Source organism: Triturus cristatus, chromosome 10 (assembly GCF_964204655.1).
Source record: "Triturus cristatus chromosome 10, aTriCri1.1, whole genome shotgun sequence".
NCBI classification, from domain to species: domain Eukaryota; kingdom Metazoa; phylum Chordata; class Amphibia; order Caudata; family Salamandridae; genus Triturus; species Triturus cristatus.
The window spans coordinates 673,877,570-673,894,965 of record NC_140593.1 but is presented as its reverse complement, the minus strand read 5'-3'; the positions used below and the strand labels follow the sequence as shown (position 1 = coordinate 673,894,965).

The 17,396-nt window shown below is 41.8% G+C and overlaps 2 protein-coding genes across 3 annotated transcripts in view; one reads left to right on the top strand and one right to left on the bottom strand.

The window, feature by feature from the left end:
* Window positions 1-12,513, bottom strand: part of STUB1 (STIP1 homology and U-box containing protein 1) — a 137,477-nt gene extending 124,964 nt beyond the window's left edge. The window contains exon 1 of the mRNA XM_085628156.1: window positions 12,314-12,513. Coding sequence (XP_085484282.1) covers window positions 12,314-12,451 — 138 coding nt within the window. The 5' untranslated portion in view covers window positions 12,452-12,513. The remainder of the gene's footprint in view (window positions 1-12,313) is intronic.
* A 517-nt stretch (window positions 12,514-13,030) lies between these two features.
* Window positions 13,031-17,396, top strand: part of LOC146789882 (uncharacterized) — a 210,644-nt gene continuing 206,278 nt past the window's right edge. Inside the window, exon 1 of one of the 2 annotated variants that reach the window (XM_085628154.1) lies at window positions 13,031-13,298. The gene's annotated coding sequence lies outside the window, so the exon portion shown is untranslated. The remainder of the gene's footprint in view (window positions 13,299-17,396) is intronic. The other variant, XM_085628155.1, reaches the window with a different exon arrangement.

Here is a 17,396-nt window from a genome sequence, read left to right as displayed (position 1 = left end):
CACGCTGCTGTCCTCTCATGCCCATATCCCGCCCCGAGCGATGCCCTGTGCTGCTCCGTACATTCCGCATACAGCCTCTTAACCTCTCATTCCATGATGTGCCGCCTTTGTATTACCACTTCCATGCTGTTTCTTACTGACGTGATGTTTCTTCATTCTCCTGTCATGTGCTGCAGTACTATCTGCTTACCTTGTAACTTGATATGCACGATTTTCAATAAAGGTTTTTGAAATAAAATAAAAAAAAAAAAAAAATGAGATTTCCTTGCACACATTATTATTCTCCATCTAATATCTTTCTGCATTGGAAGAGAATAGTCCAAGTCTCATTCTAGTAACTGAAACATACCTGCACAAAGTATCTGGACCATAATGCTCACGTATGTTAGGGGTCGATAGATCTGTAAAAGCAGGAGGAGGAGCACAATAATTTCAGGAGAAGGCTGAATATGCGAATGTGTCAGGCTGCTAAGATGCCTCCATTTGAAAATAAGACCGTTTAAAAATCCTTTAGCCATTTTGGGATGGTGACGATATTGGTGTGCTAGACACCAAAGTCCACATTGATATTTGAAAGTGAACTGGGACTATGTGTAGAAGAATTTAAAAGTGTATAGTATCACTGTAACCTGCCTCTGCCATGTTACCTTGACGTCAGTTGATATCCCCCTCGCCAAGCCTTAGATGTGCTGAGTCCTGGCACACGAGTTGCAAAAGCTTTAAAAGTAGGTTTCTCAGAAGAACTGTGTACATTTTTGTTACTCGTGAAGGCCGTCCACTCATTTTCATGGACACAGGTAGGAATCAGCTTATTCCCTAGGTGGGAGCTTTGTCATGTGCTTAATACCAAAAGGGCATGCGTAGTATGGTACATATTTGAGCTCTGCCTTGCCTCATTCCGCAGAAGAGCCAGGTGAAACATGTTACATACCGGTTATCATTGAGCAGGAGCTAATAATCTAAAAATAATGTGGCACCATAGCTGTAACCACAGCTTCCAAATGACAATTAGAATTACTACTGTACTGCCCACTCTTGAAAAGAAAACAAAGTTGCGTTATATGCGGACGATTTGATGCTCTTCACTTGGGACTCCCCCGCTAGTCTGGAGAAAACACTGACGAGTTTTGGGAGGGATTTCTGGGTACTTAATGCCCAAAAAACAGAAATTATGTCGTGGAATACGAAATCAAGTAACGTAACAGTTAAACAGCATATCAGATATCTAGGCATACAAATTAAACAAAACATAAATTAGCCCAAGTATATCTCGACTTGAAAAGGAAAAAGGCTATCCTGGGCCGCTCTAATCTCATCAAAATATCAATTTTGCCGAAATTCACATTTATCTTCGATACAATCCCTTTATCCTTTGATCACTCAACCTTGAAAGCTTTGCAACGGATGATAACTTGTTTTCTCTGGTCCAACAATGGGTTGAGGATTGCATGGAGGAAGTTGCGATGTGCAAAGTTAGAGGGGGTATAGCTAGCCCCGACTTTCATTTCTATTGTAATGCCTTTCAATTAAAGAACGTAAGGTCCCTCTTGTTTAACTCCACTTGCTTTCTTCCCCTGTTCCTAGCGATGTCCAAAAATACTCCTCAGGGCGGCGATGGCTGTTTGTTTTTGGGCACCCAGAATTTTTTTTTTTTTTTAATCAAACTTAAGGTCCTAAGATCTGCTTGTGAAGTTTGGTACTAGGCCAGGAAAATGTTTAAGATTCCATACTACAGCCAGGGTGCTCCTATTTGGAACTCTCCAGGCATTCCTGTGTGCCTTAAAGATAGTTTATCGATTCCTTTATTGGAAGAAGGTATTCTGAAATGGGGTCAACTGCTACAAGATAATAAAACTTCTTCCATGGGATGTACTCTGTAACACCACGAATCAAAGACTCTCAAGATTTAAGTTTTATCAGTTATCCAGTAGGGCCGCGAAGTTGGATAAGGAGGGAGAGGTAAAAATGAAGAACATGAGAATATCCTACGAGGCCCCCTCCATCAACGTAAAGAGGTTTCCAAATGGTATTGGCTTTTGGTTTAGGGGGAGCCACCACTAGTAACCATGAAGGAGTCCTCGAGAAGAGACCTGCCTTCGTACAACGTAACACTTATGGCAAGTATCGATGTGCACTTTATGGAATGTGGTTAAAGCTGCCCATCTCAGGAGAAATCATATGTTTACACTCCAACAGGCATACTGGTCCCCGAAGAAACTTTCAAAATTGGGAGGTGAAGGGCGGAAGGTCTGCCTGAAGTGCGCCTCAGGTGATGAGGAAGACTTGCACATGTTTTGGCAGTGTTCTCCTATCAAGGGCTTCTGGCACAATGTTGGTACGACTGTTTCGGAGGTCTTGGGGCGAGAGATTAAGGTAAGCCTGATTTTGGTCACTTTTGGGGTCCTTCCAGAGGAGAGTGCCAGCCATAAGCTTTCTAACTTTTAAGCATCACTACTATTTCTGTTAATTCTTCTTGCAAGGAAGGAAATTTGCTTAAAATGGATTTCCTCTCAACCCCCAGTAATACTAGATTGGGTTGCTTCGGTGAAACAAATTAATAGATTGGATCTTGCTGGTTCCTCGAGAAAAAGAATCGGAATGTGGAGGGCCTGGGATAGGTGGGTTAATAATCTTGATAATACAATATCCTGAAAAATCACAACATTCATAAGTCAAATGATTATGAAATAAGTGAGATTAGAGGAAGGGGCACGATCTTGGGGAGGTTGTCATTCCTCTCCACTAAATACCTTCCCATGGATCTCTGCAGCTGGTTGAGGGGTCCCCGGAGGTGCCCAAGTAATCAGACGGTACCATTACCCTCCTCCAGGGAACCAAAAAAAACGCTGGTCTGTTTAAAGATTATCCACTTCTTTATAAACGAGGACACAATCTCTTTTTTTTTCCATTTGGTCTAGTTGCACAGTCAGCAAGCATTGGCAAAGCCAATAGGCCTTGCTTTTGGGACCTTATAAGTATTTAGTTATGCAGCACAATATCCTTGGTGCAACAACATCAACTGTTGCATGGCTAAACACTTTTAAGGTCCCAAAGGCGAGACCTATTGGCAATGTCAATGCTTGTTTGAGTTTAGTACCGGCAGCTCATGCACTCTCTCTGAGATTGTGTGCTTTAGATAGTAAAATGTTTTGAAAAAAAGGTTCACATCTCTGCTCTGTTCCAGCGCACACTTTTATGATATTGCTCCACACCCCTAAAAATACCAAATGAAACAATTAAACGCCAATAAAATATGGAATGCTTCCTTTTTTGTGGCACTACTAAGTACCTTGAAGTCCCCATGAAGTGACTCAAGGCAACATGTTTGAACAAATGGAAAAGTTAATTCTCTTCATAGAGCAGTAATGAATGTGTGGATTTTGACAGTCCCCTTCTCGGTTCAACCTATCCTGGTCTACTCTTAAAGAGAAGAAAGATGCTACCTAAATAAGATAGACCACATTAAAAGTACATGCAAAGGCATACTTTTGCGCTTGGGAACAGTAACTAAAAAACAAGGTCAAAATGAAAAGCTGCATGCTCTCTTAAGCAGGAGATAGAGAGATTAATATCGGCACGGCAGCATAGCAGACAGTTGGGCGAATATAGCCGAATCCAATAAAAGTAATGCAGCGGGCACTGTTGTAAACGAGATGCTCCAAAGTCTGTGAAAGGGAAAGCAAAGAAAGAGTGAACCTCTAACTTGGGAGGATCGTGGTGAGCGGTCACGCAAAGCGGTCCAAAAATATGCTCACCTGATAAAGGGAATAGGAGTCAGAGATCAGCAGGATAGCAGTTAGCGAAACGGTGGCTCCACATGTTAAGAGAGCGAAATAAAAGAGGGGCTTTAAATAGATAGCAGGCGACGGCATCGGCAAATAGGATCAGGTAGACGAAAAAAATACTATAAATAAATGTCAGGTGATCGCATTGGCGAATGGTGTGGAGGCTCAGGTAAAAGTCTCCTCCTGCAACGCGAGCGGAGGATAGAAGTCACAAGTGTAACAGGATGAGAATAAATGCGGCACAGTGCTCAGCCAGTTCTAATTAGCTAAAATGCAGTCTCAAGGCTGGCTTGAAATGAAAGACAAGAAGGCAAAAGTAAAAGTAGGGGTGCGCGTGCCGGCAAACATGCGAATGGTGCACATGCAGCAGCGCCAAAAGTGAATAATCACGCTCCAGATGGCGCCTCGGGCGCTGAAAGCTGGGGGCTGAAAGCTGGCAGCTGTGCACGTTCAGGCTCGCGTGAATGCAAGCTTTAGGCCAGCAAAAGCCGGTGGGTAGCACTTTGAAAACCCACTTACTAAAGGTCTCGCCTGAGACAGAGCATGCGTGGCTCAGGCGAGACCTAAAAAGGGGCCATTGACTATTTTGCCTGATGTGTGAGACCAAGATTTGTTTTCAAGACAGAACGGGCAGAATACAAACTCATCCCTAGGCAGCAGAAACAGTTAAGTTGAGGAAAAAGAGCCAAGAAAAGACATCCATCTCATAACCTTGCAACAGCCTTTTTATCTGTCCAGGTCAACCCACCCGACAAAGCTCAATTACCTTCACACCCTTCAACTCCCCCATCCATTCAACCACTTACTGTCTTTATGCACCCATTGCCTCTTTTACCTACTCCATAACTCCTCTCCTGTACGCTGTTCATCCCCTCTAAACCTGCCCCCCCCCCAATTTTGTGTCCTGCTACCTTCCTCCGCACCCAACATCCTCTCAGATGCAATCTGTTCTACCGTGTGCGGAGGGTTATTTCTCATTGACACTAGGCACAATCCTTACATTTTCAATTAAAATATAGTAGACTTTATTGTTTTTTAGGAAGGTCACAGACTAAGTTAATCTGTAGAGACAATATGGATTTGGGGTGTGGGGGGGGGGGGGGGGGACAGTACAACAGTTCAAGGGAGGCTTCAGTCAAAGGTCCAGTGGTGTAGGTCTTATTTTTAGGAAGGTCACAGACCAAGTTAATCTGTAGAGACAATTTGGGGTGGGGAGTCACACAGAACAACAGTTCAAGGGAGGCTTCAGTCAAAGGTCCAGTGGTGTATGTCTTCTCCAGGAGCATGGCCTCTTCTTTTTTGTGACCCCTAAGTCAGCAGTTTCTGCATACTTACAAACCCCATCAACTTAGGCGGCAGGATTAAAATGTATTCTGCAGCCCAACTGCCTACCAATTTAAGTGGTCATTCTACTGACTTTTATGAGGTAATGGAAGACCTTGGCAATTGAATTGTACAAAGCTAATACCTAAGATGAGGGGCCAAAGCAAATTACCAAAACGGCTAGCACTATGTTACGCGTGGGAGTGTTTGGTTGTAATATGTTGTCTTCCAGTGTGGTCTATGTGGGAAGTATTTTGATATTGTAATGAGTAAACAGAACAGTGCTCATATCCTACATAGGGTCAAAGAGCGCCATAGTATAGTGGTGGGAATATGAGTGAAAGATAAAGCATATGCAGTTCACAATCATCAGTTGATGGGAATTTGCGTGACAAGTGATCTCGTTTTGCACAGGATGTAGGATCCCTTAGCAAATGATAGAAGCATGGTTACATGAATAACTAGGAGCATCGCCCTGGCCTGATTAAGGGTTGTAATGATAATATTCTACAGGTCCAGCATGGTTGGATGAAAAACAAAGCTCTGTTTGCACTGGTTACAGGCAGCTAGGACAATGTCTTATCAGACCGTGCTGGTGTACTGCACATTTAGTATATAACACACTCGCTATAGTCTGCCATGACTGTGCACTATCTCTGTCATGTCTGTACATATCTTTTAACGAGCCTCATATGCTCAATTGTTCTGGTGCCCAGATGTCAGTTAGTCCTGCACACTCAGTTTGAAAAAAAATAATTCTTCACCGTATCCTTCAACTTCAGGTGACCGTGTATGTTTCTTATTGTGGCTGGCAAGAAATTCGAAAAATGTTTTGCTACCTGAACCGAGAACAAATTTCCACAAATTCTCTTGTTCTTACGGGGGAGAGGGGGGGGGGTGGCAAGGTGGGTAGTTAGTTTTGAACAGAGTGCTCTGACGTGGGGCTATCTATGGAAGTTAGCTTGGAGGAACAACTAACCTTTCCCTTGGATAGAACTAAGCACGATGCAGAGTACCCTGAAGACAAATCATAGTTATATATACCCAGCAGAGTACAGGTGTGATTCAATTTCAGTTTATCACATGTGTTAGCTAATTAAAACCATACATAGAGTTATAATAATTTACTAGAACAATTTCTGAGGAGTTTCAAATATTTCACAAAGGGGGACGCAATAAAATTCTACAGGCGAAGTAAAAACAGCAAACAAACATTATAAAAATATTTTAAAGGAAGATTTCTCAGAGTTACAAAAATTCCCTGACTACATAGTATAAAGAATCTTGGCATCCTAGAATGGCAACTGACACGAGTGATCATACATTTAAGAAACTTGTGAATAAATGCATGCAACAGAAAAGCAGGTTGGAAGATAAAACTACATTAACAAAACGATCACGTGGGTGGTTAGTAATAAACTCATACAGCATAAACATGGAACAGTCCTATTTTGAGGTAACACTGTCAGTGGGCCAACCGGAAGAAGCACTGTGCCGCTTGTGTCACCAGCATAAGAAACTTTTGTAGATAGACTCTGTGTGCACCCAAACCTGCTAGTACATTGGAGGTCATTGTTGCATAAGGAGTTCTTAGCTTTAGGTGCTAGGTCCTGCAGGAAGCCAGCCGTACAGGCCGAAACCCACACATTTCTATGCTGAATACACGACTGGTGCCGTTTTTAGCAATTTTTTACGGACTATTCAAACAAACAAATCATTATATGAATGCTGTCAATGGATTAGAAAGGTTTTATATATTTTTTTTCAGTTCGGGGAGGGGGGGGGGATTACTAGGGACAGAACAAGAGAATTATTGATCAATATCCAAGAGCCACCTAAGAATTAATTAAAGGGTTAGACGATGATGAGGAATAGCCCATTTCTGCTCACCGTTGGATGCTCTGATTGCACATCAAAAGCTACCTTTACACAGATGGAATGATTGCTATCTTTGCCCAACCGCATTAATATTTACACCCAGGACCCAAGCCTATCAGGCTGAAAGGGTTGTGTTAACAAGTTTGCCTTTTTGCAGAGTTATGCCGAATGCAGCCACGAAGCACTTTGACAATGCTATTTTTGCACAATTGCATTACACATGTTATGCTGTACAACTGCTCCAAGCTCATTGCACTAGGCACGTTTGACAAACCATGGCGCGCATAAACTGTCACTAGGTAGGTAGGAGAACTCTAGTAGGTTCAAACTGAATAAGTCTCCTTGCACAATTGCGTTAGTGCATTTTTTAGGCACTTTGATAACGCCACTCTGCATGGTAGTGTTGATGTTTACATCAAGCATTTCTGATAATGTTTTGTGCGCTTAACCCTAGCAGGTGATTCAAGATCTAATGTTTACACTGTTCTACAGGGCGCACGTTTTTTGCGATAATATATTTATACTGTATGTTCTTTGTGCTTTTCTTGTGTACACATAAATGGTACAGGAAGGCTCAATATTTTATTCTGTTGTATGAACAATGAGACTCATTGATTGCTAGCTCACTGGTGTACATATGGCATTTTTTTAGATTTGGCTCTATGCGTCTGTGATGGACACAGTGGCACTTAGTTTGCAGCAGAGATTCATTGATTTTATATGCATTGTGCTGGTTTTATGTTTATGGTTTTTATTAACTAAAAAACGAAATTTTGATTGATTGTTTTATCTAATCTATATTGACAGTCCATTTAATTGAACAAATTCATGGAGTTTGTGTAAGACACCGGAGCCCGATTCTGGACATTAAAATTGCATTGTCAGCATACAGAAAGCCTGTAATAGGCTTGGTACCAAGCTTGGAAGAGTGTACATTGACCTTCCCTAGTTCCTCTATTAGGCCAGCAATAAATATATTAAAAAGTGCTGGGGCCAAAACACAGCCCTATTTTAAGTCAGATGTGGTGTTGATTTTATGAGCAAGGGTACTGCCATTTCCGATATTAACTTCAAGCCAGGTGTCCGCATATAAAGCCCCAATACATTTTTAAAGATTGGGCGCAATACCTCAATAATTAATTTCTGTGGTGTACTCGCAGATTGCGTACATGGATAAAGGTGAATCCTTTGAAATTTGCAAAGTAGGAAAATGGGCACCGTTAGTTACAGGCCACTTGCATAATTTACCTGTGACGTCACAAGGATGATAACGACATGCAGTTTCTGTGGGTATTCTCGTGTGTAAAGATGGGTTGCAGTGTTTGCATTGTGTTAAAGGACTTCTTGCGACTCCATTCACATGTAGAAACAGGAATACGTTGGTGTACATAATTATTCCAAGACTTCTTACCTCACTTAATGTAACCGGTGAGGTCTCTAGTCCTTAGGGACAGAGTGTGGGTTAGCATATTTATTAAAATGTTAACAACAGGTAATAAACCCAGTTTAGGGACCGCCTAATTTAAAGGCGATGCGACACTCGCTGAGTCTAGACAAGTCTGTGCATTTAGGATTTTACAGTTGCAGGATAATGTGTGCAACTGGTGTAGTTGTAGCAAGTTAAGTTTAATTGACGGATTAGGAGTTACAAGGGACTGACTGAGTCAGATGCTGAAAAGTGTTACTAATACAATAATTTGCCGACCTTTGAGATAGCAGATCTAGTTTAGGACACGTTCTCATAGCTTTTCCTGCCTCAGTAAATGAGGTGATCGAGTTTTGGATACTTCTTTGTAGCTTTTCTTGTCTCTGTAATTTGGCTTTGTGGTGGAGGGGGTTGTGTCAAAATCCAAGCACTACTGCAAGAGTAGTAGTGCTGTCCTCAATTATTTTTCAATGCCTATTTCAGATCAGCGCAAGTGGATACCAAGGTGTGCCTCTGCTTGGGAGTAAGACAGATTCCCAGTCAGAGAGTATACTGATCTCTTCACCAAAGGTAGAGATCTGGGAGCAGGCAACTTTCCTCCCCAAGAATGGGGCATAAGAGAGCAGCTTGTATTGGCAGAGTCAGAAAAGGTAGATGGGAATCATACACCTGTATGAATAAAAATATTTTTGTATCATCTTTATCTATCTCTATGGTCTTTCTTTGTGTGTCAATATGTTTAGTAAAGAGGACATTTTAAATATACATTGAGTTAGCTCAATGGTTTCATAACTAATAACCCTTAAGCTCCAAGAAGATGATGAGTCTGTGATGTATGCTATACAAAGGGTTACTACAATTGAGTGTGTGCATAGGGGGCCGCTTGATACCGATGAAGAATCTTGGGGTGCACCCCGCTGCATACTTAGAGACCCCAGTCCAATGCATTTTCTGTTCTCTAGACTAGACAAGTCTCCTACCTATTCTGGCCTCCTGCTCTCTGGGTTGTAATTGTTTCCACCATAATATAACCTTGTGCTCTAGTGTCTGTAGTTGGCTTCGTAATACCTTCCTGCTCTCCAAGTTGTGGTGAGGACTCTCCACTGTATACTTTACTCTTCCGACTATATTGAAAGTCTCTTAGATGTGTAGTGATTGCCTTAGCAGGTTGCACAGGTCTCTGGCAACTTAAAAGTAGTTAAAAAAATAACGTGTTCTAGTTTAGCAAAGTGGTGTCTCATGAAAACTATTTCCTGTATGTGGAATGACAGGGCAGCCAATACCGTTCACTTAAGATGCAAATACTACTGCTCTTTTGACAAAAAAAAGGCTACTGATTCCTAGGAATTATTGAACTGCTTGTGTGAAAGCTAAAGACTGAACCTGTTAAAAGGTGTAATTTACCGAATGAGCAGGTCCTGAAAGCTGTGTAGAGGTCTGAAATGATGGCATCGCAGCTGCTGATGGAACTAACTGAAAACACTGCTGTGCACAGCTAATGTTTCCCGGCAAAGAGATGAGTTATCAGGGCTATAACTAACCAGACTGTACAAGGGTCACTAATTTAAGTCATGGACTTTATATCCCATGTACTCTTAATCAAGTCCCCAAGTATGCGACTGCTCACAATAGGAGAGGCAATATACTACTGATCGAGTTATGCAAGACACCTAAAAAAAAAAAAAAAAAAAAAAAAAAAAAAAAAAAATAAGGAGGACTATACCGCCAACAAGACTAGAACAACACGGACTCGTGGTGATTAAGGTACTTGGGCGTTACCGAAAACTAACTATTTGAGTTGGCGGTTGAAATTGGTTAACACTGCAAAATCGTTGAGGGGCACTAACATGATGGATCTTGTAGAGATGAAATTCCGGAAGCAGGTAATGGTTGCACATATAAAGTTTAATCCAGATAAGCCCTGACACCAAGAGGCGTCTGACAATCTACCAAGAAGTTGTCAACTGTCCTTCCAACCGTCACCCTCGCCCAAGGTTCCAGAATAGAACGGAGAAACGTCATGGAACCCTGGGCGAGGGCTCGTGGCGGAAGGTAGCGCGAGGCGAGTCGCGAGGACAGATAGATGTAAACACCACACATCTCCTCATTTACAGGAAAAAATAAAAACAAGAGGAGCGGTAACCAAAAAGTAAAGTGAGCAACTGTAAGGACAATATGATACAGGAATGCCATAAGTGCAAAGGATACAAAACAAAATATAATTAATCACATACAAAATCTTGTAACTCTTTTGGAGGAATTATTTCTCTCCCATGTCTACTAATGGTGGACTCTTTGACATTAGAAGCACCAACGTCGAGCTCATGAGGGGGGGAACCATCTTGAGGCATGTCTGAAATTTCAACTTGGGGAGTATCGTTCGCACTGCGAGCAGTGGAGTCATATGACGTGCGAACAATGGTCTCCTCAGCGGAACTCTCAGAAATAGGTTGATCTTTGGAAAAAACACCAGAGTCACTGAGACTGGTGGAATTGTCCTTCAAGACAGGACCGCCACTGGTGCCCTCCTCAGGATCGTTTAAGGGAGGAGCCTCACTACCTACATGGGAATACCCCTGGTGGATGTCGTTGTCAAGAATCCAATCATATTTAGAAGAGGTGCCAACACTCCTCCACCCTGGATCAGAGTACTGTGGGGGCAAAGTACCATCTCCCCGGCACAATGACAGAGACGACAAATGCCACACCTTTCCATCACTCAAGAGTGCAGAATTACAAAAGATTTCCTTGACCATAAGGGGTTGCGAATAACGGCTAAATCCTTTTTTGATAAAACCACTACTCTTGACTCTAACCCACTGTCCTACATGAATGTTGACATGTTTGCATGCATGTTTGGAGTCATAATGGTCTTTACTCTTTTGCTGAATTTGTGTAATTTTGTCGTTAACCGATTCCATAGACCAATCGACTTTCTTTGGGAATGACCACCCAATACAATCGTTGGTGATAGGTGTTCTGCCTCTCAATAACACAAAGGGACTAGAGCCAGTAGACTCGCAGGGTGTCACACGGAAAGCCCACAAGTTGTGAGTCAATTCCTTCCTCCACGAGAGATCATTATGATTTGCCAATTGCACAATCCAATTTGTAGAGATGAAATTCCGGAAGCAGGTAATGGTTGAACATATAAAGTTTAATCCAGATAAGCCCCGACACCAAGAGGCGTCTGACAATCTACCAAGAAGTTGTCAACTGCCCTTCCAACCGTCACCCTCGCCCAAGGTTCCAGAATAGAACGGAGAAACGTCATGGAACCCTGGGCGAGGGCTCGTGGCGGAAGGTAGCGCGAGTCGCGAGGACAGATAGATGTAAACACAACATATCTTCTAGTACAAAACCCGGAGTACGTTAATACTTACCCATACGATTCTGAGCAACAACTATATTATCACACTGAAAAAGCTCTTTTTCTGCATTTGTATTGGGTGTTAATTCAGCAGATGTTCAGGATGTTGGCTACAGATTAAAAAAATTACTTATATGGGTACAACCTTAAAATATTTTCTTATGGACTGGTAGAAAAACTGTGATACAAAATTAGACAGTAAATGCATTTTGTTTCTATACTACTTCTGTTTGTGCGCTGTTGTTCGTTTGGACTGTGGGCAAACAGCCCATGGAGATGGGCAATTCTTGTGAAACACTGTGGGAACTCGCTGGATTGTGAGGTTAACCAAGCTTGAATGCCAGCTGTTGTCCGATTAATTTCACAAAGAATGTGTCAGTGCGCGATGACACCACCATACTAATTTGTGCTTTCAAAAACTGAAACAATCCTGCCGTTGTGGTCGCGCAATCCTTGGCAACCATCACTCCTCCAATAGATTTAGAGGACTCCCCGCAGTACCGCTCTACATCAGCGAACAACTTCACTCACAATTGCTCTGCCATAACAGGCAGCCGCCTCTTGGTACTTGCGGGTGGTGAAGAGCCGGTTGCCTTGTTCTTTCAACTCCTGCGCGCTCGGGCTTTTTTCGGGCCCAACCCCGACCTCCTTCTCCTCTTTTCCCTTCATCCTGGGACCGCCGCAGCACAAACCGGAACCTTCCTCTAGTCCACTTCCGGTTACGTCAACGGATTTCGTCATATTATAATAAGCCCATCTCACCAGGGCTGCAAAGCGGCATTGACAGCCATAACGTAGTCAGAATTAATTATATTTTTTGCGTTGTCCGACATCAACATGATGACTGGTACTCCTCGTCACACAAGATAAAACGCGCGTTTTTCCATTCATGTTTCTTCCAATTTTCTAGTCCCCTGAGAAGCGTCCCGCCGCAATACGGAACCGGAATGGAAGAAAGACGTGCTAGAAAACTGTCGCTTCGTGGCGGCCATATTGCAATCACAAAGATTTCATTTCGAACGATCAAGTTTAAATGTTTATTGATGGAGTGGGAGTATATTAAGAACATCAACTATTTTAAGATTATCGCCTTGATCGTTAAACACCAATTTCAAACCTGGGGGTAGTTGGGGCTGCCCCTTTTGTATATGTAATACACCATAAACCTGACTGCAAGAAAGCAATCAATAGGCTTACAGCTGCTCTAATTATAAACACTAGACCGCGCGTGTTGGTGACAGCGGCCTCATGTGTAGGTGAGCCATTTACTGTCCCATGTGTTTGTTCGGTGGCTCCCCTAGGAGGAGCAATTGCCACTTCTGCGAGAGGCATAGATTCCCGCGCGCAGTATTTGGTTTGTAACTTCAGCCTCTCAGCTTGTCGTTCTCACTCCCTTGAAACTACCTCCACCGATCACGCTGGTGATCTACACCACAACGCTCCCTTTTGTAGTCAACAAAATTGGAAAGCTTTGGTTGGTCACCAACGTCACAAGGCCATATAAGAGGTTACAGTGGTGAGTGGCGTTCCCATAGACATGAGGTTCTCTGGAAATATGATATGCTGTAGTTAAAATTGCTTGTTATAACAAGAAATATGAGCTTCACCTTCCGAATCGAACCGGCTATTAATACGTTGTACCTTGCCAAATTCCGCTACTTGCGTTTCTTTTATTTTTTATGTCTCAATTCTTTATTGTTTTTTTCAAAAAGTTATACATGTAGCATATACAGAAAGTGTTCTGAAAATAATTCAGCGATCTCTACGCTGCTTGCCGTTCGTCGACAACCTGCATTTTGTTTCAGATTCGTTTTCTTTGTGAGTAGTTGAAACTTAATATAAACAAGCATTTGCAATTCAATAGGTCTCGCATTTGAGAGAGTTTAAGCTACTCGCATCGCAAATGACAATGCGTTTTATTTGGTTTAAAAAACAAAACATAAAAGACGTATTTACAATGTGAATAGCTCAAACTCGCGTAAATGCGAGACCTATTGCATTGCAAATGCTTGTTTGGGTATAGAGCTAAGGCGGTGAGAAGAGAGGAACTGCAGACTTCCCGCTCACCAGTTGCTACATCAGAAAAACTCCACCGCCAAGGTACAGGAGTCTAATTTAAAGGAGATTTTTACGAGGCTGTGGGGGACATTGAGGTTATGTCATTCCTGCGAGACATCGAGGGAAGCGCTGAATATTTACCTGCAATTGCATACAGACAGCCACAAAATTTCTCACAGATGCAAATTACAAATAAACTCCAAGTGTGTTGTAGACTAGTATTACAGGTCTTGCTGCTCAGCCAGAGTGGAATGTTGGTGCGTGGTTAGAATGGAGCGTTGGAATGCCTGAGTGTGAAGCCACGCTTTCTTCCAGTGTTCACCCAGTAGTGCTGCTTCTGCCAACCACGTTTGTTTTCCGTTTTGGGGGACAATAGGTTTTTTTTTGCAGTGCAGCACTAGGACATTGTACTCTAGTTTTTCAAAGACCTGCCTGCTCAAATGCTCTGGTGAGTTACGCCTTTTTGATGCCAAGATCTAGTTGTGTCACAGCAGGGAGGTGAAGTGATTTCATGAATCACCTAGGATACCCAATGCCAATTTCAGGATATGGCCAGTCTCGCTTATTATCTGCAAGCAACGCTATCCATCTGGAGCAACGTTTCGTCCCTTCAGAAGAACGCCTAATTCGTACTTCTGTAATGAATTAATATTCATCATTACATTGATGTACTGGTCATCGGCTAATCCTCTAAGGAAAATTTTTATTCTTTCTAGTATTGGTGGTGTTATTATCATTAGCTCTCAGGCCCATCTAAAAAGTTCATTCAACCATTCATTCATTCGTGTGGCATATTTATTTTATTTAAAAAGAATATAAGTTATTTATTTTAAAATTGCTGCAATATGTTTTTCCATTTCGTTGACATAGCAGTCTTTATAGACAAGGGTTTCGTATAGATATTGATCTGTTACATGTTTCCAGAAGGGTACTTTTTATTAGGTATACGAGTGAATAACCTACAGTCTGTAACAAAAATTTTCATTATATGAGATATGCATTGCCAACAAAGTTTGTTGGTTCATAATGTGTAATTGTTCCCTCTTAGGTAATTTATCTGTTACAAGTTCCAGATGGGAATGTTTATTAGCTTAGGTTTATATATAGCCTTCTACTGCCAGTAACAGAATTTCTATGGTATGCCTACGTTGCCGTGTCATTTCACTTGTACGTGGATATGTCACATACATTATTACTGTATAGTATTTTACTCATCTGCACAGAAATAATTTTCATTATTGAAGTATGCACTGGTTAATAACGTGGAATTTTTCCCTTAGCTAATTAATCTGTTACAAGTTTCCTAATGGGAATTTTCATTAGTTTAGGTTTATGTATAGATTGCCTTCTAAATTCAGCCAGTAACAGAATTTTCATGGTACGCATGCATTGCCAGTGTCATTTCACTAGTACGTGGAAATGTCACATAAATTATTACTGTACGTTATTTAATTTAACTGCATGATTATAATTTTCATTTATTAAGGTACACACTGTAATAGCCTTCGGCTATGTGGTCTTCCACTGGTACGTGGATTTCCCACCTATTTTTTTTTTTTTTTTGCATTATTGTGTATCGCTCATAGTGCTTTCTTCGCATGTTTAGTTAAGGGGTTGCCATTTATTTATGTGTACGGTGATATCCACTTTTGCGTGGACAGGTCACTTTCAGGTTACATTTTTTAAAGCCTACTGGCTTTGTGATATTCACTTGTACTTGCTGATATCACCTACTGTGTTTTTACTTCTTATTTCTTTACTTTACTGGATTTATCCATCCACCGTGTGTAGAATCTACGACTTCTGTAATTTTGTGGCAGTGTGTGGTTTTCACTTCTTCTCTTGGTTCTGGTACATGATTCCACCCCTTTTTCTGTCACGTTGGACTTATGTTATAGTTCAACAGGGTGCAGTTTTCAACTTTTTTCTTCACAGTCTTTCCTTATATTCTTATGAATTGCTTGATCTTTCCTACCTTTTTTCTGCTATTTCTATCCTTCATTTGCTCCGTTAATGGGGATGAGGCATGCTATGTCTTTTGCTCTTAATTAATGCAATGTATTTTCTTTTATGAATTATTGCATGTCTTTTTCCTTTAGATGTAGTGTTAGCAATTTTACCCCTATGTTGATTCATTTTGTTACTGTACTTACAGAATTCTTTTGTTTCTGTTTAAAAGGGGGAAGGTGATGTAGTAGACTAGTATTACAGGTCTTGCTGCTCAGCCAGAGTGGAATGTTGGTGCGTGGTTAGAATGGAGTGTTGGAATGCCTGAGTGTGAGGATCAGTTGAGGACGGGCTGAGCAGCAAGTGGGCTGCTCCTGGTGGGGCCCCCCTTGATACTTATCTTCTTATTAATAAAGCATTCTTCATATGCTACACCTCATCAACTTCCAATTATTTCAAAGTGCATCAAGATAAACACAGACTGGTATTTCTCCCTGCACTGTGAAACTGTAGAACTTGTGCATGGGTAGAGCTCCACTCACTGCTCTACAGCAGAGGGAGTGGCGATGCAACCGCATGAAACTCACTCAGTGATTTGAATGTGTCGTCCGGTATGCCTGAGCAGCGCAAACCCCTCCAGTAAGCATTAGAGTCATAACCAAGATGACGTTGATAAGCAGGAGCCTTCTGGCATGGATGACATGGGGGATGGGCTTGAACTATAGGACAGAGGGACTAGGTCCTCATACTATCGATTTCATTTCAAGTTTACGCATCCTTATAGGTATGTGAATGCGTATGCGGACCACTGTCTCCTACTCTTCCTGCATACCTTGTCTTCTTACCTTAGGTTAAAATACAAATGGCATGCTTGTGTTTGTGTGTTATCTGGCAGTAGGGGTGTGAAAGGCTAAGGTTTAAAAACAAGAGCTGCTGGATGAGACTCTTATCGGCCTTTTGCTGCCACCTTGTGGCAGAATCTAGAAAACTGTCTTAAAAAAATTACAAGCACAGTTAATTTAACAAGCTGTTGCCGTTAGAGATGGTGACCCACTGAGAGGCGAGAGAAAGAGAGAGCCACCACTCGTGCCTGCACTGACTGGTGCAGTGCGCAAGCAAAATATCCAGCCCGGGTGGGCGGGGCCTAAGGGAGACAGGGCGATCACCAACCCCACTTTCAAAAGAAAAGCGACGACAATAGATCTCGCAAGCGAGTAGCGCATGCTCTGCGTCGCTTGGCGAGACCTAAAAAGGAATATCGATGTCACATTTAAAAATGCGTTTAAGAGTTTGGCAGTTTAATTTCCTCTGAGCTGTGTCCTGATACAGACTAGAACCACCACTTGTTTCTTTATAGTATTTGTGAACAATATTTTTCAATTCTATTAAAGAAACGGAGGCAAAGATTATGCATTATCCTCTTTGCTTTATTTTTAAACAGCCATGTAAACAAACCCATGAATCAAAGAGATGTATAAGTATAATCACAAACCCCAGAAATCCAATAACTGCATATGTCATAATAGAATGTCCAGTAACTAGCACGCCTATCAATATATAAACTGCCGGATGAACATTATTAACTCTGCCCGTTTCTGCTGTTAGGATT